This window comes from Thalia democratica, chromosome 4 (genome assembly GCF_965202585.1).
Source record: "Thalia democratica chromosome 4, ktThaDemo2.hap1.1, whole genome shotgun sequence".
NCBI classification, from domain to species: domain Eukaryota; kingdom Metazoa; phylum Chordata; class Thaliacea; order Salpida; family Salpidae; genus Thalia; species Thalia democratica.
The window spans coordinates 59,381,323-59,399,404 of record NC_139168.1 but is presented as its reverse complement, the minus strand read 5'-3'; the positions used below and the strand labels follow the sequence as shown (position 1 = coordinate 59,399,404).

At 24.7% G+C, this 18,082-nt stretch overlaps 1 protein-coding gene across 1 annotated transcript; it reads left to right on the top strand.

Moving 5' to 3' along the window:
* Positions 1 to 1,630: 1,630 nt before the first annotated feature.
* Positions 1,631 to 11,667, top strand: LOC145833898 (GTP-binding protein 2-like). The gene is made up of 11 exons (XM_082941150.1): positions 1,631 to 1,805; positions 2,388 to 2,599; positions 3,372 to 3,480; positions 3,908 to 4,105; positions 5,330 to 5,519; positions 5,917 to 6,136; positions 6,351 to 6,489; positions 7,829 to 8,059; positions 10,490 to 10,660; positions 10,794 to 10,958; positions 11,124 to 11,667. The coding sequence occupies exons 1-11, from the start codon at positions 1,752 to 1,754 to the stop codon at positions 11,238 to 11,240; spliced, it is 1,806 nt and encodes a 601-aa protein (XP_082797276.1). The 5' UTR covers positions 1,631 to 1,751; the 3' UTR covers positions 11,241 to 11,667.
* The last annotated feature ends 6,415 nt before the right edge of the window (positions 11,668 to 18,082 follow it).

Genomic DNA, 18,082 nt, shown 5'->3' with positions numbered 1-18,082 from the left:
AAAAATGAAGGAGGAGATAGATTTTCAGTGAATTATTTTTTTGCCTTTTTAATTTTGTCATCCCATTAAGCACCTATAGACAAGGTTCTATTTCCTGGACAAGGCGTTAAAAGGTATTTGTGGTGTGCAACCCGATAACCAAAAGGTTCTTTGTGCACCAGGTCATAAGACCAAATATTTTGAGCGTAATTGACTGCTTATATCTCAAAAGTTGCTTTGAATTTCAACAAGCAGTAAAGAGTAACTGGTATTATTTATATAAAAAATATAACTAAACTTTATAAAAAGTGTTTTACCCCTCCTTCTTCCTTATATGCCACAAAGTTTAAAGTTAATGGTTTGCTAATAAAGATCCTAGCAAAACAAGTTAACTGGAATATATAATAATAACAATTTAAACAATATTCTTTCTTTATTAAACTACCACACATTTCTTTCCTGACAGTATTTATATTTTACAGAGCTCCGTTGAAGAGTTAACATGTGTTAGATTAATAAAGAAAGAGTGCTGTTTAAGTTTGTTGTTATTAGGTCATAGGGTGGTAGACTTTTTTATTTTTACTAAAAATAATATTGGATCTTATATGAAATCTTTAAGTACAAACTACAAGCCAGTTTTTATAGAATTAAAAAAAATCTTATTTAACTTTTGAGATATTGTATTTTTATAAAAAGTTTCTAATACAAACATATGGACCACAAATATTTTTGGGTGAATTTTCTCGGAAATTTAAAAAATAACTAAAAATCTATCTAATTTTTTGAGCTAGAGATCTCAAACTTTCAGGAGACGTTCTTTTTATAGATTAAAAAACTTTGAATCTTAAATTTTTAAAAATATTAAAATACTAAAAAATTAGATAAAAAAAAAAGATGTTTATTTTAAATAAAAATTATACCTTTTTAAATTGAAAAAATTTCTGCATTCAAACTTTTTAAAATTAAATAATACACTTTCTGTTAAAATTTATAGAAGATTGCTTAAAAAATGAAGGAGTCGATAGATTTTTAAAGAAATATTCTTTTTTTGCATTTTTAGTTTGAGCCTTCTATTAGGAACCTATTGAGGTCACCAACTTTGATCCCTTATTTCTCAAAAGTTACTTAGAATTTCTCAAGCGGTTAAAGATGTCTGATAGCTCAGATAAAATTCTAACAAATAAGACCAACTTATAAAAATCAAGAAGGACCCCTCTATGCCCTTAACTTAAAATGTATCCACATTTTCTCCTTTTAGCTAGAGATCTTATCAAATTTTTATGAAATGTTCCTTACAAATATTTTTACTACTGCAGTTTTCTGAATAATAATTAAATAAAATATTTATATTTTTTTAAAAGTTTCATTTAATAGAATAAGTTAAATACTAATAAGGGACTTACTGTAACAATCTAAATAAGACTTTCTTTAAAATAAAAGAGAAGTTAGGTTTGTAACAAAATAGTCTTAGCTACCTTATATCCAGTTATAGTTATCTTTAATTTTGTAAAGCAGTTTCTCATAGATAAAATCAAATTTATCCCATTAACTAAATTGTAAAAGCGGGTTAGACCTCCACATGGTCTTAATTTAAATTTATTATGACTTTTTTTTCTTGTGTTTAAATAAAAACAAACATTTAACAGGTATAAAAGCTATATACAAAATTAGTTGTTTTATGTAAGTTCTGCTTTTTGTTTATCATTAGAAAAAAAATTGTGATTCGGTTGTGTAAGAATAAGATTTAAAGTTTGCAAATTTAATTTGAATAAATGTCGACAAAAAAGGAATTTGAAGAAAAGTTAATCATAGAATTACCTCCAGAGGTAAGTTTTATAAAATAACTTACTTCAAAAGTACTTAGTTTTTATTTTTGCAGTATGCAACTAAACTTAGTGTTTTAACTACTGTTGAATAAATTATTTATAATACAATTTAAAATATACTATGAGTTGTGTGTATTTTTATATAAGTTAATAGTTTAATAGGTGTTTTTGTAAGTTCTGTTATAAATTAGTTTTGAGATAGTAAATTTCGATCATACTAATTTTTTTTCAACTTATACAAAAAACTATCCTAACTGCAATTAATCTTGTTCATGTAATACATATAATAATACTTGAGAAGCAATGTTCTATAATTTTTTTTGCAATGCTTATATTTTAGTGTTTGCTATACTAGATTTACACGTAATAAATTTTTTTTTGTAATAGTTTTCTGAAAAACTCTTAACGTTTTGCAGATTGACTTATAGATTAGAATTTAATTCAAAATAAAAGCAACAAGCTAATTTAAATAAGCATTTTGTTACTGTATTAAAGTATGTAAATCATTCAGAAAGCAGTTTTTTTAGTTCTGTGCAACTTTATATTTTCAAGTATTTTAACACCAGCATTCCAAAATAACAGGATGAAGAGGGAAATGTGGAGTACAAGCTGAAGCTAATCAACCCAACAGAGAAGAGGCTGGAACATCTTGTGACACAAATGAAGTGGCGGTTAGAAGAAGGAAAAGGGGAAGCAATTTACAAAATTGGTGTTGAAGACAACGGTACCTGTGCTGGCTTGTCAGATAGCGAGCTTGAATGTACCATGAACACATTGAGAAAAATGGCAGAAAGGTTAACGCTGTATACAAATTTCTTTAAATCAGTTTTGCTACTAAATTAGAATCAACTAATAGTTAAAGTAAGTAATAATGTAGAATATCAGATGCTTAACCCACCAAAGTTTTATGTTAAACCTTACAAAACTTCTATGCTTATCAAAAATTAAGGTTTTAATTTATTTATGATTTTGTTAAATTATACTCTGTAAAATTTTTGTTAAAATTTTTTGAACAGCTTTTTTCTGGTGCATAACTTACTAAAAATATATAACAGAATACAATTCATTTTCTTTAAATTTATTTAAGTACTTTCAAAGTAGGACTCATCAGAAATAGTTTCCTACTGAATTGGAATGAATACAAATTGAAATAAAATTATACTGAAGTTTAAAGTTTCAAGATATAAAATGATGTAATAATATTACATAATATATATATAATATACGTAATATATTACGTCATTTTATATCTTAAAACTTTAAACTTCAGTATAATTTTATTTCAATTTGTATTCATTCCAATTCAGTAGGAAACTATTTCTGATGAGTCCTACTTTGAAAGTACTTAAATAAATTTAAAGAAAATGAAATGTATTCTGTTATATATTTTTAAAATTTTTTGGAAGATAACTTTAGTTATGACTATTCAAGTTTGAAAATATATACTTTATTGATCAGTTAATAACTGACGACACAACACAAAGTATATTTTATTTAAATTAATTAGCAGTTGCCCTTTATCTTTGTAAATGATTTGTCACATAATTTTATATCTATATTTTACAGGTTAGAAGCTGATATGTCAGTTTTAAGAAAGACAGTTGTAAGTAAAAACACTGAGGAAAGAAGGCAGTTTGCTGAACTTCTTGTAAGGAAGGTTCCTGATAATCAACAGGTAAATTCAATTATATGTTTTAGTGCCACCTGCTTATGTAAAAAAATTGGAACTCCTTTGTAATTTTGCAGTCTAACATTTTTTGAATTAAACTAAGCTTTCAATGTGAAAATTTGATTTTTGTACCATTTGCAAGCACCTTTCTATATCAATGTATTTACATTTATTTAATTAGATAATTTTAATTTATTTTAGGTTGTTAAAAGGACATGATTTTTAAAATATATTTAGTTAATAAAGTTATTTAGTTAATAAAAATATATTTGTAACTTTAAACTTTCCATTAAAACTATTGAAAAATAGATATATAAAAAAAAATTAACTTGAAAAAAACTAACATATTTTGCTTTTTTAATTTAAAACTCAAAAACTCAAAAATAAGTTTAAAATTTGTGGTCTTTTTGCCAATTGAATTTATTTTTTTTAGTTCCTGGACATTCGAATATCAGTGTTGGGTAGCGTTGATGCTGGCAAATCTACTTTACTGGGAGTTCTGTGCCATGGAAACTTGGACGACGGACAAGGTCACTCCAGGATGAACTTGTTTCGCCATCAGCACGAAGTGCAAACTGGCAGAACTTCCAGCATATCTCACAAAATACTTGGATTTGATAGCAAGGGAAACGTTAGTAGTATTTTACAATGTCTTATTGTACAAAATTTATTTTGTTACTTACTGATAGTTAAAACGTGTACAAAACAACAATCTGCTCTAAAAAATGTATTCTTTAAATAAGTGTTTTAAACTTACTAGTATTTTATTTATATATAAAAAATGTTAGTGAGTTTATTTTTAACGTGCTAGATTTAGTTAAGTTGTTGTAAATGCAACTATTTAGGGCATAGAGGAGTGGAACATTTTTTTTTTACAAAAAATAACATGGGCTTTCATTTCAAAGCTTTGAGAGTACACTATAAGATAATTTTTTACAGAAAAAGATAATTTCAATTAGTTTTTGAGATATAACAAGTTTTGTATAAAAACTCTAATACAACCGTATGGAATTGAAAATTTTCAAGGGCAATTTTGTAGTGATTTAAAAAAATTAACTAAAAGTTTATCTTCTCCTTCGTTTTTAAAGTAATTATATTGAAGTTTTCAGGAAATGTACTTTTTAATATTATTAACAACTTGTAGGAAGCGGATTTTTGAAAAAAAAAGTCATAAAAATTTTTATGACCAAAACTTAAAAAAATAATTTTTTTTTATTTTTTATTAAAGAATTTTTTTTACAAAAATTAAGAATCTATTTTCTGCAACTTGTTTAAAATTTATTAAGGATTACTCTGAAAAAGTTATAAAACAATTGCTCAAAAACTGAAGGAGTAAATAGATTTTTAGTGAAATAGTCTATTTTTGCCCTTTTAGTTTGTGCCCCTCATATTGAGCTTATTGAATTCTCTAATTTTGATCGCTTTTATCTCAAAAGTTACTTTGAATTTTAACAAGCGGTAAAAAGTAATAAATAGCTTGTCTAGTCATGTAAAAAATAATACTAAATTTGAAAAATAAATGTTTTACCCCCAACTTCACAAGTTTAATTAGTAATTAGTTAAGTTGTAAGATTAAACATGATAATGTATTTACCCGTTTTAAGTTTGTATAGTATAGTTAGATAATTTGAAGAATTCCGTCGTTCATTTCTAGTTTACAGAAACATACAGTTTTGAATTATAAATTTATTAAGTGTATATATTTTTGTACTGTAATCTTCTGCACGAGTATGCTATGAACGCAGCCAAAAGTGCTAACTCTATAGGAAGTGAATATTTTAAAAGTGTATACTCAAGAGGAAGATTACTGTACTTTGAAGATATATTTTAAAATTTATCAATCATTTTATTAAAGGTAGTTAACTTCAGTACAAAAGATGGTAACCGAAACAGAACTGCAGAAGAAATATGCGCTGAATCATCAAAGATAGTGACGTTTATTGACCTGGCAGGTCATCAGAAATACCTGAAAACAACTATTTTTGGACTTACATCCAATCAGCCAGATTTCACCATGATAGTAGTAGCTGCTGATAGAGGAATAAGTAAGAAGTTTTATAATATTCCGTAAAAAACTTTTATTTATCAAAAAATTTCGATTAACAATATTACAAACTTAAAAAATTATGTTGTTGGCAGTTTAATTAAATACAATAAGACATATTTCATTGATTTAGTTATGCTAATACAAATTAGCTACTTAGAATAATTGAATTTTTAATAACTAATAAAATAACTTATTATGTTTATTCAGTGTTAAGACACTACATTTAGGTTTTAAACGAGTATAATACAATTTTTACATGTGTATCTTACATTAAAATATTTTTAAGCATTTAAAACTTTGAAAAGTAAAGTTTTTTTAAAAAGAAACTACAAACTAGTTTTTCTTAATTAAAACACAACTACATTGTTTGTTGACAAAAAGTAAATTGACAACAGCCGACACCACTAGAGAGCACTTGGGTTACGCCTTAGCCTTACAAGTACCTACCATAGTAGTGGTGACCAAAACTGATTTAGATCAGGGTAGTAACATTGTTGAAAAAACCATACAGCAGATCGACCAGCTTTTTACAGGTATTGGTTGCGGGAAAATCCCCTACCACGTGAAAGATGAAGATGGAGCTTATACTGCAGCATCACAAATGTCTTCCAGCTGGTATTTTAAGTGTACACTATATTTAAGATTTTATAAAAAAAAGTCTGATTTTCAGTTAGTAAATTCCTTTACTTCAACAAACAAATTAAAAGTTTCTCTTAAAATGCAGAAACAAACAAAAACTTTAATATTTTTATCCTAATAACTTTCAATTTCTGTTTTTACCTAGTATAACTGTTCTTAAAATTAAATAAAAATTGAAAATAAAATACAGCAATTTAATTCCGTGTTTCACAACATCAAGTGTTAGTGGTGACAACATAAATCTACTGAAGAACTTTCTTAACGTTCTACCTCCCAGGAAAAACGCAGTAGAACAAGAAGAGCTTATGCAAAAACCTGTAATGTTCCAAGTTAGTAAAGATTCTTATTGTACTAATCAAAAAATTATATATTTTATGAACATTGACTACATGAATAGAATACAATTTATTTGGTTACATGGAAATTCAAAATCATACAACTCAAATTGCAACAGTTCAAATTCCGACGTTTTAAATTATTATAACATTTATGTTATTTTTTTTTATATTTTATAAATAAGAGACCATATATAAAAAAGTATTATATATTTGAAAAAATAAAAAATATGTTTGTAGACCTTATTAATATCTACAAACTATTTTATTTGCAAAATTTTAAATATCTTATGAGATATTTAAAAATTACTTAAAAAAACTTTAAAACTTATTCTAGCCACATTTCATAAAATATTTAAAATTTTTCCAATAAAGAAAATTGGTTAGTAAATATTGATAAGACCCTCATACGTATTTTTTAATTTTATGAATATATAATTTGTTTTGAGATAGGTCTCTTAAACATTTTTTTAAGAATTTGAACTGTCTGAATTTAGATAGTCGTGCACCCATTTTATTTAAGTTTTTTGTTTAGAATTAGTCTTAAACCAGAACTAAGTAAATATAGACTGCGTAAACCAGGTATCTAAGTTCCATGTTTCAAAATTTTAAAATTTATTTGCAAACTAGGAAAACAAAATTATTAGTCCATAAACTTTATGTATATTATTCAGTAGTAAAACTTTTAAACCTGTTCATTTTTATTAGTATGTGAAGGGTGTTTTTAAAAAGTTCAGTTTGTTTTAATATATTAATAAAAACAATTGAAATATTTGATCAGTTTGTATAATGGAAGATAAGGTAGTGTTAACTTATATGTTTTTTAGTTAAAATAGATGACTTTTTCTAAATTTGTTCAACTTTTGAACTCAGCTTTTAATGGGTAAATATTTTCTTTATATAAAAATACCTACTTGCAGAAAATTTAGACTACAAATACATTTTTAAAATATTTATTTTCAAGCTGTTTTAACGATTTTAGTATTCTAAACAAGTTATCATATAATTTTGAAAATTCCTGATTAAATAGACAAATAAAACGTTTAGTAGACAGCATTTTAAAACTTTATCTTTAATCCCTTATAAAAATATTGTCATGCAATAACAATTGTTAACGTTTTAATCTTTAATTGTTCTAATTTTTGTTTAGTAATATAATATCATTAATATTTTACTAACTATTAAATTACTTCTGAGAGTATAGACCATGCAGCAACTAAGATGTTAGTATAAATTCAATCATAATGGATAAAAAAACAAACATTTCTTACTAACTTAAGTGTATTTTCTTTTTTCTAAACATTCGAAAGGCAGCAATTAAAAACTTTTACAGGTTGACGAGTTGTTCACGGTGCCGGAAGTCGGTGTGGTGGTTGGTGGCACTCTCACATCCGGGTCCATCAGCGAAAACAACAACCTGCTGATTGGTCCGTCGTCGCGAGGAACTTACGAGCGGGTGACGGTAACAACCATGCAGAGAAACAGGACTGCGTGCAGAATTGTGCGGGCAGGACAAGCCGCTTCCATTTCACTGCAGGGGATTGACAAGGATGACGTCAGGAAGGTTTGTGACGTAGTTGAACTTGTTTGTGACGTGGTTTTTAAGGGTCAGTGATGAGTATATGCATGTGTAATGTCAAATACACTTAAAGTCTAAAGAAGAAAATGAAATATTCATTAGAAATCTAAATTAAAGACAACTACATACTGTTACAAAAACGAAAAAGTTTGATTTTATAAATTTTTATAATAATCTTTTTTAATCAGGCCTATTTACCGAGATTTATTATATGATAGTATTTGATTAAATCTTTTAAACAGAATGTTAGTTAAACTTTATTCAAGCTTTTGAAGTTTCAAATATATAAATAAAATACATTTAAAATGTAAAAATAGTTATATCTTTTGAAAGATGTGCATTGAATGCAGCCAATAAATAAAAGTAATGATGTACAATTTATAAACTTGAACTAATTAAAATACACTGTCTTATATGCAATCCTGCCTAATGCTTGAAACACAGTCTATTCTAATATGCTTAAATGTATCAGTTGTACTTTGTTAGTGTAGTTGTTTTTAAATTTAAGTATAAAAATTTACACAAAAAAGTAGTTTTCACTAATAATCTAGGTTAAAGTGAGAATTTTATTGGATATATTTTTAACTCTCAGATGTTATAAGCTTGTAAAATATGCCTATGACTTAATTTTAGGCTATCACAACATGCTAATTTACAAGTTCAAGTTTAATAATATTCAGTTTTACCTCTGTGCTTAAAGCGGTACTTGTTGCGAATGTTTTGATAAGTCTCTTTTGTTTTTCTAAGTTTGGAAGTCAAGTTTGTTTTTATACAGTGTTACAGTAGTCTAATACGAATTGTATAACTGCCTATGTCTGCAGTACTGCATTCCCTTGGTAGTTTTTTAATGAGTTCAAGAAAGTACACCAGTACGCAACGATGTTTAGTTTTATTTTTGAATGAACATTTTTTTTTTTAAGTTAATATAAACAACCTTTTAAATTTTATTATTTGTGTTTTTCTAACAAAGTTTTAAATTTTGTTTTAAACTGTTTGTTTTAAACAAGAAATAATTTAAAATGTATAAAACTAAGTAAACTATTTTGACAAATAGTTGTATAGATCAAAAAATATTTTTTATGAGTTATTTTAAAATATCAAATAAAGCATTTGCATTGAAAATTTAGTTTTCAAATTCTCCTACTATCTGCAGTTATTTAATAGTTAAGTACCGGCTTAATACGTGTTTGTTTACCAAATATAAGCTTGAGTTTTTGAGTGGTTAGCGCATTTTCAATACAAAAAACTTTGCTCAGTTTTATATGAGAGAAAAATAGTGGCTTAAAAATAGTTTTATTCATTTTCTTGAAGCTGGAAAATTCAATTTTTGAAATTAATTATATATACTTGATAACTGTTTATAAAATATATTTTTATCATAAAATCAGTGAAAATTATATACATTTAAATCAAGAAATCTTAAAGTGTGTTGTATTTCTTTCTATACTTCGTAAATAAAAAACTAACAAAACATTTAAATTTTAAATTAAAATCTTTGATATTAAAATATAAAGTTTTTAGAAGTTTAGTATAAATATCTAAACAATTTTTCATTATTTTGCTTTCATATAAAATTGTCCAAAATGTAGCTATCAGTTTTTAAGTCAAACTTTTTAGAATATATCTACAGTAATTTTTAGTATTTATTTATTGATTGTGTTTTTATTTTTAAATTTTGAAGTACATGTTTTAAAATAGTTTATTATTGAGTATTTTTAGTGTTGTTGAACTTGTTATGATGATGTTATCGTGAGTCATAATTATTTTTACTTGTACGTAGGACACGTAATTGTGATGTATGAATATATAATGATAAATATGTACACCAGTTTGCGACATTTTTATTACTGACTAATTTTTGACAAAAATAAAGAAGTATATTAAATACCTTTGGATATTTTAAATGCAATTAAATAAAACTAAATTTTTCTTTTATTTAGTTGTTATTGAAAAAATAATAATAATTAGTTTAATCAGATGATTGTAAAAAAATTGAAAAATTTAAATTTTTACTCCAAAAATAATGGCATAGGTTTATCAAAAGATTTTTTTAAATTCTAACAATAGAATTAACATTTTAAGTACTTTATATAAATAATTACTTGCAAAAATTCAATTATCACATGCTTTATAAATAGAATATTATAATTTTATAATGCTTACAGTATTTCATACTTAATTATATGTTTTAGTATTATAACTACTGATATTACATGTTTTTTTTTTAATTTATATTACTTCCTCATTAAACCCGGTTTTTTTATTTTTGCATACTTTTCTTAATGATAATCTATTTTTCTAACTCAGTTTCTTTGACAATCATAATTTAACTGAACTATTTGTTAACCAGACCTGGATAAATTGAAATTCTCTACAGTATAAAGCTTATTTCAATTCTTACTTTTCTTGTAACAGGGCATGGTGTTGGTCAGCGAGAGTTTGAATCCAGCCTGCTGCATGCGTTTCACGGCCACCATATTTCTATTGTACCACCCAAGCAACAAACTCTGCGAGGGGTCTCAGCTGACCATACATGTTGACAATGTGCGTCAGACCGCCATATTGGAAAAAATTCACAATGAGCAGGTTTGCTAGAGCTGTAGCTTGTTACGAAATGTATTTAAGTAGACGATTTGGTTAACTCAAGTCAATTAGATTAACTAAGTTTGTATCATGTTGAAATGTAGTAGAACGTAAGTAACGCAAAATATGTGACTAGGGTCAAATAAAAACGAGCGAGCAAGCTGAGGCGACGTTCTGCTTTGTTTGCCACCCGGAGCACCTTGAGACGTGCTCGACTCTTCTTTTCAGGGAGAGAAGCACGCGGGGCATGGGACAGATAACTTCAATAGAAAAGTACCAACATCACCAACACAACTCTCAGGTTTGACTGAATTTCGCATACAGTATTAAATATGGTATTTAATTCCTATAAGTAACTTGTGAGTAAAGTTTGAAGTCAATGTCATCATGGTTTATTTACTTACATAATCATTTGTTCATTTTTAATAAATTATGTATATATTTTTTTAATAATAAAGTTCAACAGATGAAGAAAAGAACGCGGCGTTGTTCACTATTATTACGTCATAACGACGACAATAATGACGTTACAAACTCTGATTCTACCAGGTCGGCGAAACGGCAGTTTGTTGTTGAAAGATGATTTTTTGATACTTTTAGTTATTGTAATAATGTTATGCATTCAAGGTGTTTGTTATTTAATGGAACTGAGTTTATAAAGTATTTGTTTTAATCACTGCTTACAACGAGTTACCTTGCCTTTGTAGTCTTATAAGAAGTATATAAAGTTCTGTAAAGTTTTACGTAACTTTTGTTAAAGGTTTGTTTTCTCATCAAAAAATTAGAAATTAATTAAGGTTATTGTTTTACTTGTTTTTTCTCAGGTTTAATTATTTTTTATATGTAAAATTGAAAAAATTATACTAATAAAAAAAACGTTACGATTTTGTGACTTACTATCTAAACGTGCTTCGATTTTTTTTCTTAATAGTTGTTAAGTGTTATTAAAAAAAGAAAATTGATAACATTTTCTTGTATACAATTGTAAAGTGAACTTAAAATATTTCGTTTTTAACCCACACTTTCTATATTTAAACTATAGAATGTAAACTCAAGATTAATAGAAAAAAAGTTGTTTAATAATGTTTTCAAGTTCATGTTTGATTTTTACCGATATAATTTAAAGTATTGCTATAAACATTTTATTAATTTAAGTTTTTTTAAATAGATTGTGTTTCCGTTTGGTCAATATTACATAGTTAACTCTTATAAGTTAGAGTGTCAGAAATTTCTCTAGTTAAAAATGATAATAAAGTGTATAAATAAGTTGTCTGACAGATGCTTATAAGAACTTTGACCTAATAAAAGTTAAAAAGAAATAAGTAGACTAAAGTTAAATTTGTCTATCTAACAAATATATTCTACGCGAATGAAAAAAATACGTAAATTTTATATAATTTCACTTTATATGTTGTACTGCTTATTTCCAACGGTATATAGTTTGTTATCTTTCGAAAAAGTTTTGAACACTTGTATATATGGTTTAATTTATTTCAGAAATTTTGATCAATCAACCTTAACTAACGAACAATGCAATGAAAGACTAACAAGTTTTGATACGAATCCTTTCTTTATAAAAGTAGTCAGTATTGTTCTGTTCATTGAAGATATTAGGTCTAATTTAATAGGAAACATTATTGTTCATAAAAAGTTACATCTAGAGAAAAAAAAAATCTTTTTCTTTGTTTACTTCAGAAAAATAGCTAGTTTTGTTTGAAAAGTCTAAATATAAAATCAGTAGTATCACTCTGTTTAGTGAAGTTATTAAGTGTAAACTAAGGTTACATGAAATTTCTTTATAAGGCCACAAATCAAAAATTATATTTGAATGAAATAGAAATACGTTTGTAGGTATAATTGACAATGTTATAGTATTTAAAAAAAATTACATATTTAAACAATTTTTTTTAGAAAATATCAAAAATAAAGGTTTGTAGGTAGTTATTAGATCTACAAACGCATTTTTATTTATTCAATGTAAATATTTTTTTGAGTAGTGGCCTTAAATCATTTATAAAATCTTTAATAGTCGTGCAACCGTATAATTAATAAGATAAAACTTTATTGTTTTTAAAAATTTACGTTTAGAGCACAAAAATAAAATATTGTTTTCTTTGCTTACTACAAAAAATAGCTAGTTAAGGTTTAGAAAAAGTAATTTGTGTGAAAACTAATTTATTACTGAAGAATTTTAAAAGGTTTATTATCAACTATGACCCTTACTAATAAGCTTTGATCAGAGTTCTTTCTTTGATCAAACTTTGAGAATTCACACATTTATAACAATCATGATAAATTTGGCTCAATTAAAATACATTTTTGTTTTCAGTCGTTTAAAATGATACTAAGTTTACTTATGCATGTTTGCTTTTCACTCGACTATCAGCAATAAATTATTTCTAAATGAGTTAGTTGCGAGATTAAGTTCGTAGTTGATTTAGAGTAATAAAAAACTAGGAAATAATGTGTAGAAAAGAGAACTAGGCGATAAATAGTATATGCTTGAATCTTCTAGTTCATTTTTAAATATTATTTTCGATCTTTATTAGCAACTGTTCGTATTATTCTCTTACTTTAAAATGAAACTCTGTTGTGTTTTTGCTATATATTTTTAATTGATTTTTTCCCATGAAAATTTTCTACAAGCTATTTATCGAGCCTGATGAAATAAAAGTGGACTTTTAAGCAATTTTAAGTTTTTAACAGAAAAAAGCTTAAAACCACAAAAGTTTAGCATGTAAATGCCTTTTAAATAATTTAATACGATTTTTTTGGTATTCTCTTTTGCTGAATTTAGACTAACTTTAAAACCATAGTATGGGATAAATTTTTATAACACTATGTATAACAAATTCAAATAGAACTAAGGAATTATTTCGAATTTATATAAAATTTTTAAATCAAAAAAAAAGAAAATTCCAGTATGAATTAAAGTAAAATTTTAAGTATTTTTATTTACATTTAAGATATAAATTTGAACTTAAACGTGAATTTTGCTCTTAAAGAATTATCTAAAAGAATTAAATTTACTGTGCTTTTAACAATTTGAAGGATATTTAATCTATAAAAGAACTTACAGACTGTATGCTGCTTTGAAAATACAAAATTTTTAATGTTACAATGTTACTAAATTTACTTTTTATGCTAATTTTTTTTTGTGTTAATTGGCGCATTGTTGTAAAAAACAACAATGTTGCTTATCATGATTTAAACTTCAAGTTCATGTACAAGAAGAAAACAGTTAAAGGGAACTAAGGAACTGTGAAAATTATACATAAATTTAATTGCACCATTATTTACATTTTTGATAAAACAAAATAAAATTCTGATAAAAAGCATACTTAAAAACTTCCATATTTTTAAGTGAGTTTGACTATTACTTTAAACAAAAAAGAATTATACAACAAAAAAAAAACCCTCATTTTAAAAGAAACAATCAAAACATATTCAAAAATTGAACCTTAATCTACTTTTAACGTCATTTTATATGTTCAATTTCAAACTTTAGCTTTTATTTAGCTAATGACTACTTTTAGTTTATACTAAAGTATTTAAAATGTTCATGAATGAATGTTTAATCGTGTTAGAAATTTAAATATTATAAAATAAAGTGATACTTTACAATTTTTAATATATAATAGACCTTAAAGATGTTTTAACTTTATAGATAAATTTAAAAAAAAACTTTTTTTATTTCAAGATTTTAAATAAAATACAGTTTTAAATACACATTTTAAATAGATTTATACACAAGTATTAATATGTTAAAAATTCTAGAATTTTTTTAACAAACACGTTTATAGAGACATAGTTTTAAAAAAGCTTGGGAAATATATATTTGTAAAAATATTTTCTAAAAAAATATACTTTTAGCAATTTTTTAATGTAACATTAAGTTTACAAAAAAAAAGTAATTTTATTGGTTAAAAACTAACTTACGTGTTTTTTACAAAAGAAACTGGTGAGAAAACCTTGCAATACTTATGTAGTTACTTTAAGTTTAATAACATATATTTGTTCAAATACTTTCTATTCGATGTAAAAATTAACTTAACTTTTTTTTATAAACGCATTTTTGTATCAAAGTACGAATTTTAGTAAAATTTACATAAGTGCAATTTTTATTTAAAGTAAATAATTGTTTAATTGTTTTAGTAATTGTTTAAATGATATTTTTATATTGTTAGTTTTCTTTTTTAAGTAAATAATGTGCTTATACTCTTAATAAAACTTAATTTTTCTTATTTTGTTACAGTTAAAAGTCTTGTTAAGTTCTTAAATATGTTTTACTACTTTTAAATCAAATAAAGTTATTTTGGATAAGAAGAAGTTTAATCAAAATTTTGTTATACTGGTACTTAATTTTTAAAACTAAATATCGTCTCAATCAATGAAAAAACCTTGCTATGTAAAAGATTGCTTATAAACTAAAAATTTATTATTTAATTCTCAAATATTTTTTTTTGAAATTAATGTTAAAAATTTAAGTTAATTCTTTTAAAATTCTTTCTAAGACCAATTTTCATATTTTCAGTAACTATGTTTACTAAGCTAACTAAACTTAAAATTTCATTTAAACAGAATAATCTATTAAATACTTTTGTTTGATTTCAATAAACTTAATATTTATATATATTTTATGAATTTTAAATTGTTTTATTTTTTTTAATATTGGTCCTGGACAAAACGTTTTAAGGTGCCAAAATAGTGTACGACTCAATAACCGAAATGTTTTTTCGTACACAAAGTCCTTGGACTAAACTGTTTAAACACTTTTTTTTCTGGTTCAATTAACTTTTGGTTTAAAATAAATAAAATTTTGAATACTATTTATCAGAAATCAAAAGAATTAATAAATTTACACTTGATAAAGAATTAATTTTTAGGCCATAAAAGAGCAAAATAAAAGGGTATATCTGATTAAAGACTCTTTTAAACTTAGGTTTCAATAAGATATACTTTTGCCAAAGGTTGTTGTTTAAAAGCGCTCTTTGGATTCTATCAATAATATTAAATCAAAGTTACAAAGTCACTATCCACAAGTTTTTAGAAGTATTAATATAAGGTTAAAAACAAATTGTATTGAACTCAGATTAAAGCCTTAGTCCTATTACAAAACATTCTAATTCATTTGAAGATCTGTTTTTAATATGTTATAGAAAATTAAAAAAACGGAGTAACAATTAGTGTTAATGCATAAAAATAAAATAAAAAATTCAAGAACATTTACGATAGAATATATGTGTTCATGAAAAATTGTAAAAAAATATTTATATGAGTTACTTGCAGTAGTAAAATTTATCATTTTATGCAATATTATTAAATAGTTAAAGTAAAATTAAAATATAAAAACATGTTATACATTTAAACAGTCTATTTAAGATAACTAAGAAAGAGAATAAGAATAACAAGAAATAAATGGGATGATTTAAATTTTTGAGTACTTTGAAGACTTTTAGATTACAATTTTGAAAAACTTTACTGTTCAATTTAAATATGTATATAAGATTATTTGATAATAAGGTTTTTCATAAAATACTCTTAGAATTTCATTACTACAATTGAGAATAATCATTGTCGTAGTAGCTGACAGAATGACAATTAACCAAGTGTTAGATCGCCAAATTGGCTTTAACTACAGTTTTTAGGTCAGCATAATGTATCTTCTAACAATATTTTCGTATGGTCTAAAAAGTTTCACCAGCTTTAAAAAAAAACTTGACTGATTTTATTTAAGTTGCACTCCCGCTTGCTCGGTCATCTTCTGAAGATAGAAAAAGGAATGAAAATGCTTTATTTTATCATTTTTACTTCACTGTGTTTATTTTTGCTTTTAGTGAAGTGATATTTAATTTTTTAAGTTCAACACGAAATGCTAAATTTTAAAATAAACTTTAAGTTGAATATATACAGTTTATCTTTAGATTTAGCAGTTTATTTTATTTCAAATAGTATTTTTTGTTTGAATATTTCAATTAAAAAAATCAAAAGACGCTAAATTATTATAAACAGATTATGCAACTTTTATTAACAAATCAAACTGATAAAAGCGCATATTCAAATGTTTAAAATAGTTTTTGAATTTATAAAATTAGTCATAACTGTTTATGTATGTACAATTAAGTGTAAAGTAAGGTCATATATTTTTATAGTCAAAACTTTTTTAAACTCTTTTTCTGGAACTATATGCCAAAAAGCCAAATCTGACAAGTAAAATTTTTTTTCTCCAAACAATAATGAATGCTACTAAAATGTTGTTAAAATAGTTATCAAATGACTTTTATTATGACTCATAGTTGTATCATAATAGTGTGGATGTATACAAAATAATTTTTATAATTTATTTTAATTACAGTAATATTTCGATAGCCAACACCTTTGCAACAACTACTGTTGAGTATAACTTACATTTTATACACTTTACAACAAAGTGTATTTGTAGTTAAAATTTATTCAACTTATAAAAATAAGTTATGTACAACCTAAAACACACTTTTGGTGTTTTAATTTGCACAGTTTAACTTAAGTTTTCATTGCTTGCTTGACCTTCAAAAAACGCTTATTGTTGTAGAAAGAAGAGTAGTCTGATGTTTTTCTACCATAAAGTTAAAATTAATTTACTACTATTTTTACTTTGTTTCCTTTAAGGCTCCTATCTTTTACTTAGTTAAAAGTTGAAAAAAAAAAGTTGTCAATTGTTTGAACAATTTAAGTAATAAAGTATATTAAAATTAGCTAAAATAAAACTGTAATAAAGTATTTACTTACCTGAAAAGTAATAGAAAATTGAAATATGACCAAACTTAAAGAAACCTTAAATCTAAGAATAAAGGAACACATACTTAAGGATTAGAGTATTATATATAAGCAAAAGATAATAAGTTATGCTGTTAATGACAATATAAACTGATCATCATAAGCTGAAAATTTACTCTATAACTTTAATTTTGTAAACCAATATGAAAATTCTAATTTAAAATGAAATATCAAGGAATAAAATAATTTTTTACTTATCTTCTGCAGTTTTAACCTTAAATTTGTTTGAATTTGATACATTTATTACTTTTTATTTTTTTGTTTTAATGTCAGAATACATTCAAAACTAGATATCTAGTTTATTTTTGAGTTAATATGTCATTATTGATCATATGAACTGATTTACATGACTTATTTTAGTTAATTTTTAAACTTTGTTTTGTTTAACAAATCTAAAAAACATTCAACTTAATTTTGCTTTTTAGCAGTAAAAAGTAGTCTGATAGTTTTTCAAAATGTTTTGTTGTTAATATGTTAAAGCGTATAATATTGTTATTAATTAAAGAAATGAATATTTTTTTGAAGAACACTAACTAGTTTATTTGAATCTTATGAACCAAAGTCCTTAACAAAAAATTAATTATAATCAGTTTTTTTCTCTTAGTTATA

Bases quoted from the DNA above. Each gene is read 5' to 3' on its own strand.
- LOC145833898 (XM_082941150.1), top strand. From the start codon at position 1,752: ATGTCGACAAAAAAGGAATTTGAAGAAAAGTTAATCATAGAATTACCT. The intron at 10,661-10,793 runs GTTTGCTAGAGC...ATATGTGACTAG, and splicing joins AAAAAATTCACAATGAGCAG to GGTCAAATAAAAACGAGCGA. The intron at 10,959-11,123 runs GTTTGACTGAAT...AAAGTTCAACAG, and splicing joins ATCACCAACACAACTCTCAG to ATGAAGAAAAGAACGCGGCG.